The sequence below is a fragment of the Rana temporaria genome, chromosome 4 (assembly GCF_905171775.1).
Source record: "Rana temporaria chromosome 4, aRanTem1.1, whole genome shotgun sequence".
In the NCBI taxonomy this organism is placed as follows: Eukaryota; Metazoa; Chordata; class Amphibia; order Anura; family Ranidae; genus Rana; species Rana temporaria.
Genome location: NC_053492.1, coordinates 24,931,141 through 24,954,539, shown reverse-complemented (window position 1 = coordinate 24,954,539; position 23,399 = coordinate 24,931,141). Strand labels below are relative to the sequence as shown.

At 47.9% G+C, this 23,399-nt stretch overlaps 1 protein-coding gene across 2 annotated transcripts in view; it reads right to left on the bottom strand.

Annotated features, from left to right (window-relative positions):
• The window catches only part of EFR3B (EFR3 homolog B), a 352,965-nt gene that overhangs the window by 250,657 nt on the left and 78,909 nt on the right, over window positions 1-23,399 (bottom strand). Inside the window, exon 1 of one of the 2 annotated variants that reach the window (XM_040348134.1) lies at window positions 11,220-11,324. The exons of the other annotated variant lie outside the window; for it this stretch is intronic. Within the exon in view, the coding sequence (XP_040204068.1) occupies window positions 11,220-11,226 (7 nt within the window). The 5' untranslated portion in view covers window positions 11,227-11,324. Of the gene's footprint in view, window positions 1-11,219; window positions 11,325-23,399 lie in introns of those variants that run through there. 2 annotated transcript variants of the gene reach the window in all.

The following is a 23,399-nucleotide window of genomic DNA, read 5'->3' as shown; positions in this document are numbered from 1 at the left end:
TAGGCCCCATGCACACTAGGCGTTCATCCCCAGTGCATGGGGTCCAGCAATAAGCCGCGGGGCGAGGGCACTGATTAGGCCCCATGCACACTAGGCGTTCATCCCCACTGCATGGGGTCCAGCAATAAGCCATGGGCGAGGGCACAGGTTAGGCCCCATGCACACTAGGCGTTCATCCCCAGTACATGGGGCCCAGCGATAAGCCATGGGGCGAGGGCACAGGTTAGGCCCCATGCACACTAGACGTTCATCCCCAGTGCATGGGGTCAAGCGATAAGCCACGAGCGAGGGCACAGGTTAGGCCCTATGCACACTAGACGTTCATCCCCAGTGCATGGGGTCCAGCAATAAGACTCGGGGCGAGAGCACAGGTTAGGCCCCATGCACGCTAGGCGTTCATCCCCACTGCATGGGGTCCAGCAATAAGCCATGGGCGAGGGCACAGGTTAGGCCCCATGCACACTAGGCATTCATCCCCAGTACATGGGGCCCAGCGATAAGCCATGGGGCGAGGGCACAGGTTAGGCCCCATGCACACTAGACGTTCATCCCCAGTGCATGGGGTCCAGCGATTAGCCGCGGGCCAAGGGTACAGGTAAGGCCCCATGCGCACTAGGCGTTCATCCCCAGTGCATGGGGTCCATTTATTAGCCATGTGGCAGGGGCACAGGTTAGGCCCCATGCACACTAGGCGAATGGCAGATCAGCACTCAACCTGATTCTCTTTGACCACTAGCTGACCCGCTCACAGTAAATGTACTGCGAGCGGGCAGCAACTGCAGGCACCGCAACGCACTGGTACAGTATGTCATGGTGAGCATGTGCACTAGCACACCCCTGGGGTGTGCCGCTGTGAGATTCCATGACAGCTAGTTCCAGTGGACACAGTGGATCATGGTGATCGGTGCCTATGAGTGGACTCGGTATCATACGATTGCTGTGATTGATCATAGCAATCACATGATCAGAATGTCAACAAAGCAGTAATGAATGGCTTCCATTTTAAACAGTTTTGCTTAGTATTGTGATGCTGTGATTGGCCCACAGCTATCACATGCTACTTGAACCCTAAGGCCCCTTTCACATGTGCGGACCGTATGTCCGCATTTTCATCCATCCGTTTGCGGATGAAAACGGGACATACATTGGTCCCTATGTGATTGCGGGTGTCAGCGGACGAACATCCGCTGACACCCGTAATCACCCGCCTCCGCAAAGCTCCAATTTTGCAGACAGAAGAAAATCCTATTTTTTCTTCTGTCTGCGGATTGGATCGGATGAACACGGACACACGGTCCGTGTTCATCCGATCCCCCCATAGGGGAGAGCGGAGAAAAGACAGGGTGGTCCCTGCACAGTGTGCGGGGACCACCCTGTCAGCCGACGGCTCAGCTGGGATTTTACGGAGGATCCCCGCTGAGCTGACGGACACACGGAGGTGGATCATTACTGATCCGCCCCGTGTGAAAGGGCCCTTACTGTGTCGTATAGATAATTCAAACACATAAGGAGATGACATAATGACCCGGATTCCCTTGTAAACACAATTCTGCTGATAATCGTTTTCTCAGGTCAATGTGTTAGTATGAGAGCATGCATACCAGTCCAGCAGGGCAACCTATTATCCACAGACAATGTAATAGCCAGCAGTGACTCAATGACACAGGGCCCCTCTGGGTAACACAGTGACTTAAAATCCACAGATAATGTAATAGCCAACAGTGACCCAATGACACGGGGGCCCCTCTGGGTAACACAGTGACCTAATATCCACAGACAATGTAATAGCCAATGGTGACTCAATGACACAGGGCCCCTCTGGGTAACACAGTGACTTAATATCCACAGGCAATGTAATAGCCAACGGTGACTCAATGACACGGGGCCCCTGTGGGTAACACAGTGACTTAATATCCACAGGCAATGTAATAGCCAACGGTGACTCAATGACACAGGGCCCCTCTGGGTAACACAGTGACTTAATATCCACAGGCAATGTAATAGCCAACGGTGACTCTGTGACACGGGGCCCCTCTGGGTAACACAGTGACCTAATATCCACAGACAATGTAATAGCCAACGGTGACTCTGTGACACGGGGGCCCTCTGGGTAACACAGTGACCTAATATCCACAGACAATATAATAGCGAGTAATAACACACTGACATGGGGGCCCCTGTAGGTAACACACTGACCTATCCTGTGCTGGCACTGCATGTCTTCCAAACACTATAGAGACCTTTTAGAACACTGGAACAATGCAGGAAACAAATATGCAGCAATCAGAAGGCCACATAAACTCAATAGAACTTTGTGCTCCTTTTTGGACTCCTGCGGATTGTTGTAAGGATCCATCACTGCTGGTGGACCTTACCCGTCAAACAATTAAAATGTGGGAGCGGATGATCTTGTCCGGTTATGTATCCAAACGGGTGGGACCCATGACTCCCTTCTCTGGGTCGCCGGCATTCCCGCCTGCTGTGCATGGGTCAGAATTCGGGCTCTGAGGTAAAGATGAACAAATGAGACTTGCCCACGTCCTCCACACTATCCCTGATGACCGATTCCCCCTCCTGTTCGCTTCCTCACTCCCCAACACATTTGCTTCAAAGGCGACAAGTTTTATCATACATTCACAGTTTTCACTCTCTGTCTGCTATCTTATCTGAACCATCAGGTTTTGATGTTTTCCTTCTTTAGGCTGACCCCCGACCCATGTAATCTCTATACGTTATTCTATGCTACTTAACATCTCTTCTCCTGACCTTCTACCATATACGCAGACCTGGGAATCGGAACTACGACACTCTATCTCACGAACATAAAAATGTTCATACTAACATATAAGCTCTCCTGCAACCTCAACCCAAGAGAAGGGATTTAAATGGGTTGTGAGATGATACAGATGACCTGCAAACATGAATAGCCAAATTCAGGTAGAGCGGCGTAAATTTGAGTGGGAGTAGCGCAGCTCATTTGCGCTACGCCGACGTAAAATAGAGAGGCAAGGCCAGTGTTTACCAAGGCACTTGATCCCTAAGTTACGTCGGCGTAGCGTAAATGGGCCGGCGTAGGCCCACCTAATTTAAATTATGAAGGTAGGGGGCGTGTTGTATTAAAATTAGCCGTGACCCCATGTAAATGACTTCCCGAACGAACAGCGCATGCGTGCGCATGCTCAGAATCACGTCGAATTTACGACCTAAAATACGACGGCTCAATGGCAACGACGTGAACGTAACCTACGCCCAGCCACATTCACGTACGACTTACGTAAACGACGTAAAATACGACGGCTGTTCCATCTTCAATACCTTGCATGGGTTGCGCCACCTATAGAGGTGTTTTATCTTTACGCCGGACGTACGCCTTACGTAAACGGCGTAGCTTACTGTGACGGGCGCAAGTATGTTCGTGAATCGGCGTATCTAGGTAATTTACATATTCCACTCGTAAATCAACGAAAGCGCCCCTTGCGGCCAGCGTAAATATGCACCCAAGATACGATGGCGTAGGAGACTTACGTCGGTCGTATCTTGCCACAATTCAGGCGTATCTGATTTAGAGAATCAGCGCATAGATACGACGGCGCACATTTGGACTTACGACGGCGTATCAGTAGATACGTCGGCGTAAGTCTTTGTGAATCCGGGCCAAAATGTTTCAACCCCCTCCTCTGTTCCACCCGGCAGATACAAACAGCCACGCTGTTCCATAACATCAATATGGCTTCTCTAGCCGTAATTTTTTTAGCAGATATCTAGAGAATAAAATGGCGATTGTTGCAATATCTTATGTCTTATATTTGTGCAGCGGTGTTTTAAACGCAACTTTTTGGGAAAAAGACACTTTCGTGAATAAAAAAAACTAAACAGTAACATTAGCCCAATTTTTTTGTATAATGTGAAAGATGATGTTTTGATGTTTTCCTTCTTTAGGCTGACCCCCAACCCATGAAATATCCGACCACCGCGATGAGACTGAGTTGTAGCACTGAGGCAGGCTTTGCTCTGCTGCGCTCTTCTCATCAGACTGACTTCTCCACCCCCGGGAGCAGGGAGCTTGAGCACGCCGCTGTGGACTACAACTCCCATAAACAACCGCGCTAGCGGCCGTCACGGACTCACGCAATGTCACGTCACCTGGCTGACTGACAGTAGCGAGTCATGTTTCATTGGGCGGACCCTCGGCCAGCAGCGGCGCGGTGGCTTTTGTTTTTGCTATAATAAAAAACTGAAGGAGAAGCGGGGCCCTACGCACAGCTCGGGGGCCCTACGCAGCTTGCGTAGACCGCGTATAGGCCCTGGTTTTTATTCACACTCTGATGTTGTTGATTGGTGTGACGGGAGGGCCTGTGGAACCCAGAATCCCTTGGAAAGGTTGGGAAACCCTTGTCTCAGCTCCCCAGTCACCTCTTATGTCTAAGCCACAAGGTGCCATCCTGGCACAGGGTGACTGAGAAAATATATCTTGGATTACTTAAAATGGGACAGTAATATTTATCCACAATATCTCCCAGGATATATGTAAAGACTATTCTTGGTTTGTTTGATTCTAAACTCAACATGTTAGTTGAGAGAGCTGATCACATTGGCCTCTGTACAATGTAGGAGACGGGCCAACTTCTTCTGCAGCTCCTGCTATTGTGTGAAGGTGTCCTGTGTTTATACTTATGATAATGTATAATCTACTGTGTGAAGATCGGTGACAACAAGTCTGACCTGTAGTGAAATCCTGATTAATCATAACAATGCTCAAAAGGGCACAGAGTCACGTTGGCTGCTTTAAGGGATTAGTTAATTAGCTCAAGTTAACCAGTTCCCGACCCCCGCATGTACATGTACGTCCACAATATGGCACGTACAGGCACATGGGCGTACACGTACGTCCTCGCCTATTAGCGGGTGGGGGGTCCGATCGGGCCCCCCCCCTCTACATGCGGAGGTCGGGTCCGCTCGGGGAGCGATCCGGGACCACGGCGCGGCTATTTGTTTATAGCCGCTCCGTCGCGATCGCTCCCCGGAGCTGAAGAACGGGGTGAGCCGTGTGTAAACACGGCTTCCCCGTCCTTCACTATGGCGGCGCATCGATCGCGTCATTCCCTTTATAGGGAAGACACGATCGATGACGTCATTCCTACAGCCACACCCCCAAACAGTTGTAAACACATACTAGGTGCACCCTAACTCCTACAGCGCCACCTGTGGTTAACTCCCAAACTGCAACTGTCATTTTCACAATAAAGAATGCAATTTAAATGCATTTTTTGCTGTGAAAATGACAATGGTCCCAAAAATGTGTCAAAATTGTCCGAAGTGTCCGCCATAATGTCGCAGTCACGAAAAAAATTGCTGATCGCCGCCATTAGTAGTAAAAAAAAAAAAAATAATAAAAATGCAATAAAACTATCCCCTATTTTGTAAACACTATAAATTTTGCGCAAACCAATCGATAAACGCTTATTGCGATTTTTTTTACTAAAAATAGGTAGAAGAATACGTATCGGCCTAAACTGAGGAAAAAAAATGTTTTTATATATGTTTTTGGGGGATATTTATTATAGCAAAAAGTAAAAAATATTGCTTTTTTTTCAAAATTGTCGCTCTATTTTTGTTTATAGCGCAAAAACTAAAAACCGCAGATGTGATCAAATACCACCAAAAGAAAGCTCTATTTGTGGGGAAAAAAGGACGCCAATTTTGTTTGGGAGCCACGTCGCACGACCGCGCAATTGTCTGTTAAAGCGACGCAGTCCCGAACTGTAAAAACACCTTGGGTCTTTAGGCTGCATATTGGTCCGGGGCTTAAGTGGTTAATTTATGTTTCTGGTTACAGGTGTATTGTTAGAGTAATATGAGCAGGAGGGGAAACCTCCTTCTCTTTAACTGTATATAAGACTTGTATTCTGGTTCTAATAAACAGTCCATGTTCAGCAAACAAACGAGTATGGTCTTGTTTGTTGTTGATATATCGGTTGGAATATCTGACTTCTATATTCAGACTGGGAGGAAGTGGTATATGAAGAAAAGCACTGAAGCGGAGAGCGGGACGTTTCATTACAATTGGTATTTATGTTCAAAAAATGTGTTTGTAGTCAGAGTCTTCGAGTAAGGAATGCGATAACCCTAATAACCAAGGCCTGAGGTGTGCCTTTGGCCTGCTGGTCGGTATGCCTGAGAATAGGGCATACCCTCAATGTAAGAATAAGGAAGATGTACAATGAGTATGTATGAAGGCTGGGGGAACGGGTGGGAACCCTGAAAGACGCAGACACAGCACCTGACAGGGAAGGAGTATTAAGTACTCTTAGACTGCTTGCAGCCAGCCTTCTAACATATTTTTATAATCACTGTTTATGGTCCATTTAAAGTCCCAATTTGAGGAATCTGTTTTTCCTCTAGGTACCAGGGATGTGGTCCACAATCAATACAGTCAGCTAGTTGTGGTAAATATCTCTTCTATTACCCTCCTTTGGAGATGTTTGGGTTGTAGTGGAACTATGCTTCACATTTGGTGGGACTGCCCTCCGGTCAAAAAGTTCTGCCAAATGCTATTTGACTTGTTCTGCAGGCTGATGGCGACAACCCTCCAACCTACACCAGAAATACTCCTCCTTGCCATGATCCCCGGGCCACTGAAATCAGCCAAAATATGTACTCCATAATTTCCTTGGCGCGGCGCATACGTAAATCCCCCGACATTGGACATCGACAAGCTTGCCCTCCCTTGCAGCTTGGGAATATTGAAGTAGACCGAATAAGGCCTCGTACACACGACCGAACATGTCTGCCGAAACTGGTCCGCGGACATGTCCGACCGTGTGTAGGGCCTAGCGGACCGGATTCCTGGCAGAGCGGACAGGTTTCCAGCGGACAAAAGTTTCTTAGCATGCTAAGAAACTTGTCCGCTGGAACCATGTCCGTCGGACATGTCCGATGGTCAGTATGACTCATCGGACATGTCCGCTGGCCCGAAATCCCGCGCATGCGTCAAATTGATTCGACGCATGCGTGGAAGCATTGACCTTCCGCGTCAGAGAACGTCGGTGTCGTCTACGTCACCACGTTCTCTGTCCGCTGGGAATTTGGTCTGATGGTGTGTACACACATCAGACCAAATTCACCCAGCAGACATGTCCGATGAAAACGGTCCGCGGACCGTTTTCATCGGACATGTCTGCTCGTCTGTACGAGGCCTAAGAGACTTGGAACATCTGCTAGCCCAGGAAAAAGACAAAGAGTTATGCCGCGTACACGCGATCGAAAATCCGTCAAGAAAACCGTGAATTTTTTTCCGACTGAATCTTGGCTCAAACTTGTCTTGTATACACACGGTCACACCAAATTCCAACAGTTAAGAACGCAGACACTGTGCACCCCCCTGTATACAGTACTCTACACCCCACTGTGTTAAGTACTATAAACCCCACACTGTGCACCCCACTGTATATAGTACTATACACCCCACTTTGTGCACCCCCTGTGTACAGTACTATACACTCCACACTGTACACCCCCTGTGTACAATACTATACACCCCACACTGTGCACCCCCCTGTATATAGTACTATACACCCCACACTGTTCACCCCTCGCTGCTCACCCAGCGTAATACTGGTCTACCCCTGTATATACCAAACTCTGCATGTTCTGCTGCCCATCTGTTGGTGTCTTTACCACCATGGCACAACACACATAGTACAATACTATACACCCCACACTGGGCACCCCACTGTATACAATACCATACACCCCACACTGTGCACCCCACTGTATACAATAATATACACCCCACACTGCACACCCCACTGTATACAATACTATACACCCCACTGTATACAATACTATACACCCAACACTGTGCACCCCACTGTATACAATACTATACACCCCACACTGTGCACCCCACTGTATACAATACTATACACCCCACACTGTGCACCCCCTGTATACAATACTATACACCCCACACTGTGCACCCCACTGTATACAATACTATACACCCCACACTGTGCACCCCACTGTATACAATACTATACACCCCACACTGTGCACCCCACTGTATACAATACTATACACCCCACACTGTGCACCCCACTGTATACAATACTATACACTCCACACTGTGCACCCCACTGTATACAATACTATACACTCCACACTGTGCACCCCCCTGTATACAATACTATACACCCCACACTGTGCACCCCACTGTATACAATACTATACACCCCACACTGTGCACCCCACTGTATACAATACTATACACCCCACACTGTGCACCCCACTGTATACAATACTATACACCCCACACTGTGCACCCCCTGTATACAATACTATACACCCCACACTGTACACCCCCCTGTATACAATACTATACACCCCACTGTATACAATACTATACACCCCACACTGTGCACCCCACTGTATACAATACTATACACTCCACACTGTGCACCCCACTGTATACAATACTATACACCCCACACTGTGCACCCCACTGTATACAATACTATACACCCCACACTGTGCACCCCACTGTATACAATACTATACACCCCACACTGTGCACCCCCTGTATACAATACTATACACCCCACACTGTGCACCCCCTGTATACAATACTATACACCCCACACTGTACACCCCCCTGTATACAATACTATACACCCCACTGTATACAATACTATACACCCCACACTGTGCACCCCACTGTATACAATACTATACACCCCACACCGTACACCCCCCTGTATACAATACGGTGCACCCCACTGTATATAATACTATACACCCCGCACTGTGCACCCCACTGTATACAATACTATACACCCCACACTGTGCACCCCACAGTGTTCAATACTATACACCCCACACTGTGCACTCCACTGTATGCAATACTATACACCCCACACTGTGAACCCCACTGTATACAATACTATACACCCCACACTGTGCACCCCCCTGTGTACAATACTATACACCCCACACTGTGCACCCCCTGTATACAATACTATACACCCCACACTGTACACCCCCCTGTATACAATACTATACACCCCACTGTATACAATACTATACACCCCACACCGTACACCCCCCTGTATACAATACGGTGCACCCCACTGTATACAATACTATACACCCCGCACTGTGCACCCCACTGTATACAATACTATACACCCCACACTGTGCACCCCACAGTGTTCAATACTATACACCCCACACTGTGCACTCCACTGTATGCAATACTATACACCCCACACTGTGAACCCCACTGTATACGATACTATACACCCCACACTGTGCACCCCACTGTATACAATACTATAAACTAGGGTTGTCCCGATACCACTTTTTTAGGACCGAGTACAAGTACCGATACTTTTTTTCAAGTAGTCGCCGATACCGAATACCGATACTTTTTTTTAATGTCATGTGACCGTTTTCAAACCACAATACAGACCAAAGATATTTTCTTTAGAATTATGAAGAACTGGTACATCATGGTGTGGGGCTGTTTTTTAGCATACGGTACTGGAAAACTACATATCATTGAAGGAGTGATCACTGTCAGTGCAGCTCATCGGTGCCAGTGCCCAAAAGTGCAGCTAGCCAGTGCCACCTATCAGTGCAGATCAGTGCCCATTAGTGCATCAGTGCAGGGAGGCAGCTTATTAGTGCATCTCATCAGTGCCACCCAATCAATGCCAGTGCCACCTATCAGTGCCATCCATTTGTGAGTGCCATTCAATCAATGCCAGTGCCACCTATCAGTGCCATCCAATTTGTGTTCGATGTCACAAAAAAAAAAAAAAGTATTCTATTTTGGTATCGGGAGTATTTGCGCGAGTACGAGTACTAGCGCAAATACTCAGTATCGGTCCCGATACCGATACTGGTATCTGGACAACCCTACTATAAACTCCACACTGTGCACCCCCCTGTATACAATACTATACACCCCACACTGTGCACCCCCTATATACAATACTATACACCCCACACCGTACACCCCCCTGTATACAATACTATACACTCCACACTGTGCACCCCACTGTATACAATACTATACACCCCACACTGTGCACCCCCCTGTATACAATACTATACACCCCACACTGTGCACCCCACTGTATACGATACTATACACCCCACACTGTGCACCCCACTGTATACAGTACTATACACTCCACACTGTGCACCCCACTGTATACAGTACTATACACTCCACACTGTGCACCCCACTGTATACAGTACTATACACTCCACACTGTGCACCCCACTGTATACAATACTATACACCCCACACTGTGCACCCCACTGTATACAGTACTATACACCCCACACTGTGCCCCCCACTGTATACAATACTATACACCCCACACTGTGCACCCCACTGTATACAGTACTATACACTCCACACTGTGCACCCCACAGTGTACAATACACCCCACACTGTGCACCCCCCTGTATACAGTACTCTACACCCCACTGAGTTAAGTACTATAAACCCCACACTGTGCACCCCACTGTATATAGTACTATACACCCCACTTTGTGCACCCCCTGTGTACAGTATTATACACTCCACACTGTACACCCCCTGTGTACAATACTATACACCCCACACTGTGCACCCCACTGTATACAATACTATACACCCCACACTGTGCACCCCCCTGTATATAGTACTATACACCCCACACTGTGCACCCCACTGTATATAGTACTATACACCCCACACTGTTCACCCCTCGCTGCTCACCCAGCGTAATACTGGGCTACCCCTGTATATAGTACTTTACACCCCATACTGTGTGCACCCCCCACTATACTGGACTACCCCTGTGTACAGTACTGTGCACCCCTCGCTGTCCACTCAGCACAACATTGGACAATCCCTGTGTACAGTACTATACACCCCACACTGTGCACCCCCTGTGTAATGTACTATACATCCCACGCTGTGCACCCCCCACTGTCCACTCAGCACAATGCTGTGCCACCCCTGTATACAGTACTATAAGACACACTGTATGTCCTAGTGACAATGCTGCCCAGTGCTGGCTCTTCAGCAGAGAATGTGCTGCATTCTCTCCATACAATGGTGCACGGCGCTGCACTCGGTGTACACAGAACAACACACCCCATGCATGACTCCCTCCCTCCCCATACATTCATACATACATAGAGACAGGAGGGTGAGAAGCTCTTACCATACATCTCTGCTATGTGCTCCGGCCTCCAGCATCAGGGAGGAGACTGCCAGTGAATGGAGGAGCCAGAGAAGATCATTCAGCTTTGTGGAAGCCAGACTCGTCTCCCCGGAGAGGGGGGAGGAGGAGGAGGACTGCATGGAGGATCCCTCCCACCACCGACAGTACTCACTCACTGACAGTACTCACTCTCTACTCACTGATAACTGTACTCACCCTCTACTCACTGTACTCAGTCTCTACACTCTCTACTCACTGACAGTACTCACTCTCTACTCACTGATAACTGTACTCACTCTCTACTCACTGATAACTGTACTCACTCTCTACTCACTGATAACTGTACTCACTCTCTACTCACTGATAACTGTACTCACTCTCTACTCACTGATAACTGTACTCACTCTCTACTCACTGTACTCACTGTACACAGTCTCTACACTCTCTACTCAGTCTCTACACTCTCTACTCACTGACAGTACTCACTCTCTACTCACTGATAACTGTACTCACTCTCTACTCACTGATAACTGTACTCACTCTCTACTCACTGTACTCACTGTACACAGTCTCTACACTCTCTACTCTCTGTACTCAGTCTCTACACTCTCTACTCACTGACAGTACTCACTCTCTACTCACTGATAACTGTACTCACTCTCTACTCACTGATAACTGTACTCACTCTCTACTCACTGTACACAGTCTCTACACTCTCTACTCAGTCTCTACACTCTCTACTCACTGACAGTACTCACTCTCTACTCACTGATAACTGTACTCACTCTCTACTCACTGATAACTGTACTCACTCTCTACTCACTGATAACTGTACTCACTCTCTACTCACTGATAACTGTACTCACTCTCTACTCACTGATAACTGTACTCACTCTCTACTCACTGATAACTGTACTCACTCTCTACTCACTGTACTCACTGTACACAGTCTCTACACTCTCTACTCTCTGTACTCAGTCTCTACACTCTCTACTCACTGACAGTACTCACTCTCTACTCACTGATAACTGTACTCACTCTCTACTCACTGATAACTGTACTCACTCTCTACTCACTGATAACTGTACTCAGTCTCTACTCACTGACAGTACTCACTCTCTACTCACTGATAACTGTACTCACTGACAATACTCACTCTCTACTCACTGATAACTGTACTCACTCTCTACTCACTGTACTCAGTCTCTACACTCTCTACTCACTGATAACTGTACCCCCTCTCTACTCACTGTACTCACCCTCTACTCACTGTACTCAGTCTCTACACTCTCTACTCACTGACAGTACTCACTCTCTACTCACTGACAGTACTCACTCTCTACACTCTCTACTCACTGACAGTACTCACTCTCTACACTCTCTACTCACTGACAGTACTCACTCTCTACACTCTCTACTCACTGACGGTACTCACTCTCTACTCACTGACAGTACTCACTCTCTACACTCTCTACTCACTGACGGTACTCACTCTCTACTCACTGACAGTACTCACTCTCTACACTCTCTACTCACTGACGGTACTCACTCTCTACTCACTGACAGTACTCACTCTCTACACTCTCTACTCACTGACAGTACTCACTCTCTACTCACTGACAGTACTCACTCTCTACTCACTGATAACTGTACCCCCTCTCTACTCACTGTACTCACCCTCTACTCACTGTACTCAGTCTCTACACTCTCTACTCACTGACAGTACTCACTCTCTACTCACTGACAGTACTCACTCTCTACACTCTCTACTCACTGACAGTACTCACTCTCTACACTCTCTACTCACTGACAGTACTCACTCTCTACTCACTGACAGTACTCACTCTCTACTCACTGACAGTACTCACTCTCTACACTCTCTACTCACTGACAGTACTCACTCTCTACTCACTGACAGTACTCACTCTCTACACTCTCCACTCACTGACAGTACTCACTCTCTACTTACTGTACTCACTGACAGTACTCACTCTCTACTTAGTGTACTCACTGACAGTACTCACTGTACTCAATGACAGTACTCACTCTCTACTCACTGTACTCACTGACAGTACTCACTCTCTACTTACTGTACTCACTGACAGTACTCACTCTCTACTTACTGTACTCACTGACAGTACTCACTCTCTACTCACTGATAACTGTACTCACTCTCTACTCACTGTACTCACTGTCAGTACTCACCCTCTACTCACTGTACTCACTCTCTACTCACTGACAGTACTCACTTTCTACTCACTGACAGTACTCACTCTCTACTCACTGATAACTGTACTCACTCTCTACTCACTGTACTCACTGTCAGTACTCACCCTCTACTCACTGTACTCACTCTCTACTCACTGACAGTACTCAGTCTTTACACTCTCTACTCACTGACAGTACTCACTCTCTACTCACTGACAGTACTCACTCTCTACTCACTGTACTCACTCTCTACTTACTGTACTCACTGACAGTACTCACTCTATACTTACTGTACTCACTGACAGTACTCACTCTCTACTCAGTGTACTCACTGACAGTACTCACTCTCAACACTCTCTATGACTGACAGTACTCACCCTGTACTCAATGACAGGAAAACCTTGGATGTTTTTTCCGATGGGCTTGCATACACACGGTCACAGAAAAGTTCTCTGAGCTTTCGACCGCCAAGAACGCAGTGGCCCAGATTCAAGAAGCAATTGCGCCTGTGTAACCATAGGTTACACGGCGCAATTGCTTACTTGCTCCGGTGTAACGAATGCTCCTGATTCAGGAACCTCGTTACACCGACTGCAGGCTAAAATCTGCGCGGCATACGGCTCTTATGCCTCGCAGATTTTAGGCTGCATTTTTGCGTGGGCCGCTCCCATTGTGATCAGCGTGTAGTATGCAAATTGCATACTACCACTGATTCACAAACTTGCGCGGGCCCTGCGCAAGCCAGGTACGGAGTTTCCGTACGGCAACTTTAGCGCAAGGCTGCCCCTTCTAATAGTAGGGGCAGCCAATGCTAAAGTATAGCTGCCGCTCCCGCGACGTGAAATTTGAATTTCACGTCGTTTGCGTAAGTGATTCGTGAATGGTGCTGGACGCCATTCATGTTCACTTTGAAGCAAATGACGTCCTTGCGACGTCATTTGCCGCAATGCACGTCGGGAAAGTTTCCCGACGGAGCATGCGCTGTACGCTCGGCGCGGGAGAGCGCCTAATTTAAATGATTCCCGCCCCCATTGCAACTGCTCCGTGAATCGAGGGCAGCGCAAAATATTTGCGGGGGCGCAGGGCAAAATCGTTGCCCTGCTCCCCCGCAAATATCGCGCAAATGTACCTGAATCTGGGCCAGTGACATACAACACTACAACGAGCCGAGAAAATGAAGTTCAATGCTTCCAAGCATGCATCAAATTGGAAAAATTGAGAACCTGTTCTCAATCTTTTGCTGGCGGAAATTTACCTCACTAACCCCAGTGCTACCTCTCAACAAAATGTTACCGCTCAACACAGTGCTACCTCTCACTAACCCCTGGTGCTGGCTCCCAACTCAGTGCTATCTCTCATTTACCCCAGTGCTGCCTCTCAACACAGTGCTATCTCTCACTAACCCCGGTGCTGCTTTACAACACAGTGCTACCTCTCACTAACCCCAGTGCTACCTCTGAACACAGTGCTACCTCTCACTAACCCCAGTGCTACCTCTCAACACAGTGCTACCTCTCACTAATCCCACTACTACCTCTCAACACATTGCTACCTCTCACTAACCCCAGTGCTACCTCTGAACACAGTGCTATCTCTCACTAACCCTGGTGCTGCTTTTCAACACAGTGCTACCTCTCACTAACCCCAGTGCTACCTCTGAACACAGTGCTATCTCTCACTAACCCTGGTGCTACTTTTCAACACAGTGCTACCTCTCACTAACCCCAGTGCTACCTCTGAACACAGTGCTAACTCTCACTAACCCAGTGCTACCTCTTAACACAGTTCTACCTCTCACTAACCCCGGTGCTGCCTCTCAACACAGTGCTACCTCTCACTAACCCCGGTGCTGCCTCTCTCTAACTCTGGTGCTGTCTCTCAACACAGTGCTACCTCTCACTAACCGCAGGACTGCATCTCAACACATTGCTACCCCCTCACTATCCACCAGTACTATCTCTCAATGCAGTGCCTCTCACTAACCCCAGTGCTACCTCTCAACACAGTGCCTCTCACTAACCCCAGTGCTACCTCTCAACACAGTGCCTCTCACTTACCCCAGTGCTGCCTCTTAACACAGTGCTTCTCGCTAACCCGGTTCTGTTTCTTAACACAGTGCTACCCCCTCACTATCCACCAGTACTATCTCTCAATACAGTGCCTCTCACTAACCCCAGTGCTACCTCTCAACACAGTGCCTCTCACTAACCCCAGTGCTGCCTCTTAACACAGTGCTTCTAACTAACCCGGTTCTGTTTCTTAACACAGTGCTACCCCCTCACTATCCACCAGTACTATCTCTCAATACAGTGCCTCTCACTAACCCCAGTGCTACCTCTCAACACAGTGCCTCTCACTAACCCCAGTGCTGCCTCTCACTAACCCCAGTGCTGCCTCTCAACATAGTGCCTCTTACTAACCCGGTTCTGTTTCTTAACACAGTGCTACCTTTCCTTAACCCCAGTGCTGTCTCTCAACTAACCTCAGTGCGGCCTCTCAACACAGTAATGCCTCCCAACACAGCTAAACTTGCATGCCTTCATTCCCGCAGCTCAGTGTGAACCTGGGCTAAATCAGTTTCACAAACGGAGAGCACTATATTCTGCCGCTTTCATTCCATGTGCCTGTGAACCGGAGCTTACATGCTGAGCGCAAGTGATCCATTCATTACCAGTGTATACTCCTCTTCAGCGTCATTAGATCCAGTGATCCAGCCGTTACTACCCTTGTGAGGGAAATGCTTGTGTGACCTACCTGATATGTCAGGGGTCCATACATTGAGGTGAGCTGCTAGGATGACCACCCATGGAGGTTGTCACATGATCACGATATGTCTTATCAATACAAGCACTGACTGGATACTCTCTGGTGCTCGTGCACTTTGTCATTTATCCTACTATGAACTTTGTGATTTTTATGTCTTTTAGTTGCGGTTTATATGTGTCTGTAAGACTTGCTTGTGGGACAACAATCAAAAATATTTGATAGGTACCAGGAAGAATGAGTTTTCTTTAACCTCTTCAGCTCTGGAATGCGTTAATTTAACTGGCAATTGCGCGGTCATGCGACACTGTACACAAAAAAGTTGGCGTCCTTTTTTTTCCCCACAAATAGAGCTTTCTTTTGGTGGTATTTGATTACCTCTGTGGATTTATTTTTTGCGCTATAAAAAAAATAGAGCGACAATTAAAAAAAAAAAAAATATATATATATATATATATATATATATATTTAACTTTCTGCTTAAAGGCCCCTTTCACACTGGGTGCCTGCAAAGCGACCTGAAACAGCCGCAATAAGCGTATATTGATTGGTTTGCGCAAATGTTATTGTGTCTACAAACTATGGGATATTTTTTATGGATTTTTTATGACACTACTACAGTGATCAGTGCTAAATAATACAGTATGCACTGTCACTGTTCTAATGACACTGTTAGGGAAGGGGTAACATCAGGGGCGATCAAAGGGTTAAATGTGTTCCCTGGGAGTGCTTTCTAACTGTGGGCAGTGTTGGTGCAAGGATTTTTGACACCCTAGGCAAAACCTAATTTTGCAGCCCACCAGCGCCCATCAATGCAGCCTCACCAGTGTCCATCAAATGCATCCTCACCAGTGCTCATCAAATGCATCCTCACCAGTGTCCATCAAATGCATCCTCACCAGTGTCCATCAAATGCAGCCTCACCAGCGCCCATCAAATGCAGCCTACCAGTGCCCATAAATGAATGTTTGCTTGCTTCCCTTTATTTTTTCGGAAGTAGGGACACAGAGACAGTCCTCCCACGCCGCTGCGCCTCTGACACTATGTGCGAACGGAGTGGTAGCTGCCTGCTGATGCTGAGATTTAGTTGCTTGCTGCAGAGCTTTTTGCGGCTTAATTTGGAGCATGCGCACTGGGTTACGTTCACGGACGGTGCATGCGCCGTTAGTCAAAAACGTTATTTACGTGGGGTCATGTTTTATTTGCATAAAACACGCCCACCTCTTCACAATTTTAATTAGGCACGCTTACGCCGGCAGATTTACGCTACGCCGCCGTAACTTAGGGCGCAGGTTCTTGGTGAATACAGAACCTGCCTCACCAAGTTACGGCGGCGTAGCGTATCTGAGATACGCTACGCCCGCAGAAAATTACGCCAATCTACCTGAATCTACCCCATGATCTCTGTCTTCTCCTGTATTTTTATGTATTTTAGTTATGATTCTATGTGTTTCTTGCGCTGCACTGCTTTTTAATACTGGTAGTTGGGATTTGATATTTTGACCCTCAGTGTTCAGCTGCTGTTGTTAGGTTTTAATTGCACTCATTGATTTTACCATTTACATATAAACCTCAGCGCAATCATTAAAAAAAAAAAATAGTCTGGGATTGCTTAGCAGCCAGCAACTGTTCACACAATGAACAACAAAACAGTGGTGGCAACAGTCATCATTTCAGGATTTATCTGAAAATTATTTCTGATTTACTTTTATATCATTTTTTTGTTCGCAGGTCTGGATTTTAACATTGTTTAAAGTACAGAATGCAGATATGTGTGGTATTGTACACTGCTAAACACAGCACACATTTGCACATGAAGACACAGCTGTGTGTATGGGCTCACTGCTTACTATAGTGCTTCATTTAGATGCGCACAAAAAGATACAATGTGCACAGCTAAAAATGTCCTAGTTGGGTCCATTAGCCATTTTCCCTCCCCGGTGTCATGTGGCTCATTAGTGTTACAAGGTCTCAGGTGTGAATGGGGAGCAGGTGTGTTAAACAAACTGAAAAAAAAAAACATCAATTGCAGCCACTGTGCCCCTTCAAACGCAGTCACTGTGCCCATCAAACGCAGCCACTGTGCCCCTTCAAACGCAGTCACTGTGCCCATCAAACACAGCCACTGTGCCATCAAACGCAACCACTTGCCCATAAATTGCCACCACTGTGCCCATTAAACGCAGCCACTGTGCCATCAAGCGCAGCCACTGTGGCATCAAACGCAGCCACTGTGCCCATAAATTTCCACTACTGTGCCCATTAAAAACTGCCACTGTGCCATCAAACGCAGCCACTGTGCCCATCAATCGCCACCACCTGTGCCCATCAAGCGCAGCCACTGTACCCATAAATTTTCGCCAATGTGCCAAAGGCAGCTACTGTAACCATCAATTACCGCCAGTGTGCCCCATCAATTGCTGCCAGTGTGCCCCATCAATTGCCGCCAGTGTGCCCCATCAATTGCCGCCAGTTTGCCCCATCAATTGCCACCAGTTTGCCCCATCGATTGCCACCAGTTTGCCCCATCATTTGCCACCAGTTTGCCCCATCAATTGCCGCCAGTGTGCCCCATCAAATGCTGTCAGTGTGCCCCCTCGCCCGGCACTTACCTGTCTCGGGTCACGGCGCTGTCCTCCACGCTCCCTCCTAGTCCTCGATGTCTTCTCCCGTCCTCTTCTACTATGATTGGACGCCTTATAGGCATCCAATCACAACGCCTGTCACTTCAGTCAATCAGGTGACAGGTAACCAGACCGGTGCACCTGATTGGCTGAGAGGTGGGTCAGTGTTAGGGAAGCGATTTATTCGCATCTGTGGGGCATTCTCCATCTGTGGGTGGAGGAACACAAGTTCAGCCAGCTCTGTGATGTCGTCATGGAGGAGGGGAAGAGGACTCCAGTGGCAACCTGTGAAGCTCTGGTGAACTCCATGCCCAAGAGGGTTAAGGCAGTGCTGGAAAATAATGGCGGCCACACAAAATAATGACACTTTGGGCCCAATTTGGAGATTTTCACTTAGGGGTGTACTCACTTTTGTTGCCAGCGGTTTAGACATTAATGGCTGTGTTGAGTTATTTTGAGGGGACAGCAAATTTACACTGTTATACAAGCTGTACACTCACTACACAACATTGTAGATACAAATAGGTAGATTCAGGTACATTGGTTTAACTTTAGGGCGGCGTAGCGTAGCCTGTTTAGGCTACACCGCTGTAAATTAGCTAGGCTAGTAATGATTCTCAATCTACTTACCTGCTAATTTACGGTGGAGTAGCCTAAAACGAGCGGACGTAAGGGCGCCTAATTCAAATTGGTTGGAGGGGGGCGTGTTGTATGGTAATGAGGCTTGACCTCACGTTTTTGATGTTTTTTGTTACTGCGCATGCGCCTACATTTCCCAGTGCACATTGCGCCTAAGTACGCCGTACGGGCCTATTGATTTCGACGTGGACGTAAACGACATAACTCCCGATTCGCGGACTACTTACGCAAACGACGTAAAAAATTCGAACCTCGCGGCGGCCTTACGGAAACGGCGTAAAGCGACTGCGGCGGCCGGGCGTACGTTCGTGAATCGACGTAGAAGCTCATTTACATGATCTACGCCGGCCGCAATGGAAGCGCCACCTAGCGGCCATCCAAAAAATTGCAATCTAAGATATGACGGCGCAAGCCGTCGTATCTTAGATATGTTTAGGCGTATCTCTGTTTGAGCATACGCTTAAACATACAGCGGTAGATTCTGAGTTAGGCCGGCTTATCTACTGATAAGCCGGCCTTACTCTACCTGAATCTACCTAAAAGTGTAATTTCTTCAGTGTTGTCACATGAAAAGATAGAAGAAAGTATTTACAAAAATGTGATGGGTGTACTTACTTTTGTGAGAAACAGTATATACATGCACGTGGGAATTGCAATTACTACACTCATACCTAATGTTTTCTAATTCTATTTTATTCCTGTGTACTTATACAGCTGTGTGCATGGTTCCATAGACAATCATGCACCTGTGTTCATATCAATAAAAAGCGTGGCGGTTTTTTATTACTCGTGGGAATGGCACAGTGGGTCGGTATTAAATCTGGCACAGGAGGGGGTTTTGCGGCTGCGACTGTAGCTGTGAACTCAGGTTGCCGAAGAAATCTTACATTTTGTAGGTGATTTGTGTGTCAGGGGAGGTGACCTGTCACAGCCGTGAAGGTACCTGTTGTCACTCGGTCCCCTAGGCGTGGTCACGTGACTCCGGCGCTTCCAAACAGATTATGTCAACTCACTACACCGGAGCGCAAAGCGTTGTCAGCCGAGGGCAGCCACAGTACGCCGGGAGATAAAGACACTGCTTTGCACAGAATAATAAAAAAAATACACAAGAGTTGCAATCATAAAGGGTTAGTCCCCCTGTATGGCGGATTCGCACTGCCGCTTCGATGTGCTTTTGCTAAATCACAGCTGACCGCAGTTTTCATGCAGGTTAGCTGCGCTTTCCCTCCTACGAGGTTCTGCGGTTTTGGTGTGGATTCAGAAAGTGCATCAAAACTGCTGCATCTTTGGTGCGCTTTCTGAAACCGCTGGACATCATAGAAAGTCTATGGGAAAGTTCAGCAACTCACAGGTTAGCTGCACTTTGCTCAGCAGGACCGCACCAGGGAAGTGTGAAGTGTTAGTAGGGTAACGCTTTGGATGCCAGAGCTGTTTTTTTGCCCTTCTTGCACACAAGTTTAACCGCCTCCCGCCCACCGTATTGTAAAATGAGGGGCTGAAGGAGGCTCTCTCGTTCTGCGACGCCGTTATATGGGACACGCCGCATCACCGATCTCAGTAAGGAGCCGATGACGTGGCTCTTTACCCATGTGATCAGCTGTGTCCAATCACAGCTGATCACATGTAAACAAGGAAATGCCATTATTGGCTTTCCTCTCCTCACACTGACAGCGTGAGAGGAGATCCAATCAGCTCCATTTCCTCACAGGGGAGATCTGCACAGATAATCAGGACACTAATTATTAGTACCCCGATTATCAGTGCAGCCCCAATAGTGCCCATCAGTAATTCCAGTCAGTGCCTAGCAGTGAGGCTAATCAGTGCTGCCTTTCAGTGCCCATCAGTGTTGCATATTATTGCCTCCTCATCAGTGCCCTTTAGTGCCGTCTTATCAGTATCACCTCATCACTGCAGCCTATCAGTGTTGCATACTATTGCCTCCTTATCAGTGCCCTTCAGTGCTGTCTTATCAGTGCCACCTCACCAGTGCAGCCTATCAGGGCCCATCAGTGCAGAATATCAGTGCCATCTATCAGTGCCCGTCAGTGTTGCATATTAGTGCCTCCTCATTAGTACCCTTCAGTGCTGTCTTATCAGCACCCATCAGTGCCACCTATCAATGCCCATCAGTGATGCATACTATTGCCTCCTTATCAGTGCCATCTTATCAATGCCCATCAGTGCCACCTTACCAGTGCGGCCCATCAGTGCCGAATATCAGTGCCATCTATCAGTGCCCATCAGTGTTGCATATTATTGCTTCCTTATCAGTGCCATTCAGTGTCCCCTTATCAGTGCCACCTCATCAGTGCAGACTATCAATGCCCATCAGTATCGCCAATCAGTGGCACCTATCAGTGCCCATCAGTGTTGCATATTAGAGCCTCCTCATCAGTGCCCTTCAGTGCCGATCAGTGCAGCCTATCAGTGGCCATCAGTGTCGCCAATCAGTGCCCATCAGTGTCGCATATCAGTGCCCATCAGTGTTGCAAATTAGTGCTTCCTCTTTAGTGTCCTTCAGTGCCATCTTTTCAGTGGCCATTAGTGCCAACTCATCAGCACAGTGAATAAGTGCACATCAGTGCAGCCTCATCAGCACACATCAGTGAAGAAGAAAAATTACTTATTTATTATTATTGAATTTTTTTTACTAGTAATGGCGGCGATCTGTGATTTTTATCGGGACTGCGACATTGCGGCGGACAAATCAGACGGTTTTGACACTCCTCACTTGTAGCACAAATCCTACCACCCAAATCATACCACCCAGAAGCTTCTGGGCCCCGAAAGTTGACCTTGGAGGAGGAGCAGTATAGAGGGTCGTGATGGGAAAAAGGCTCCACATCCAGGGAAGAGGGGCTGGTCAGGAGGCTTTGGGGGGGGGGGGGACTTAGATCTAGGGGGGCAAAGCCATGTGACACAAAATCTGGAACCTGGAGCTCCTCCGGGGCCCCTCAGGAGGTGTTAATGGATTTGTTAAGGGGGAGTACAAAGAACCCCAGCTGGTGACTAGGAGACACTGAGCAGTGTCTTACCTCACCAGTGACAGGGGTCCCATCGGGACAACACTCTCCTCCTCTTAACTCACTGAGCTCGGTTACCATTCCATGTTGCCAGCACACAACATAGACACTTCCCCATCCTGGGCTGTTCTCACCCCGTGCACCTCTCCATTCAAGAAATGGCTCACCATTCAGGAAATGGCTCACAGCTGCTACCCAGCCAATGAGAACAGAGGGGTGTGGACTGTAGAAGGCAAAGTGGAAGCCCAGTACTGGAGCGTGGCTGTGGGGCCCTAAGACAGATCGGAGCTGGACTTTGTGGAGGATATGATAATATGACAGGGAGGCTGCAGGGGTCCCCTGGAGCTAGGGTCGGGGTCGTGATTGTGACCCCTGCAACCCCTTATGCTACACCATGCTACCACCCAAAGTGCCCCTCACGACACAAATCCTCCCTCCCCAAAAACAAATAATTTCTGCCCTTCTAGTACAAGTGCACCCACCCAAGCCCCCCTTTTAGCACAAGCTCTCTTCTCTCCAAAGCATCCCCCCCCAGCACATATCCTGGTACACCCTTCCCCCCCCCCCCACACAGTGTAAATTTTTGCTACCTGTATTCCGATTCCCCAAGGTCACTGTGTCCCCTCTTTGCAATTCTCTATTTTTATTAAGCTAATGACAAACCTCAGATCAACACAGCTGATCCAGGAGGACATCCCTTCCCCCTGGCTTATCCTTCTTTTAAAACTGAGGAGACTTCCATCAGCTCTGCAGTGAACTATTGTGCCAGGCAGCCAACAGGGAGAGGTGCAAATTGGCACAGAGGGAGCATTCGCAGCACCCGGAAATAAGTGGAGAAAAGTGCCAGAACTGGATTCACGGTGTGTTGGGACTCTGTTGAAATGATGGGGTGGTCCCGACAAATCTGAAATGGTTAGGGGGTA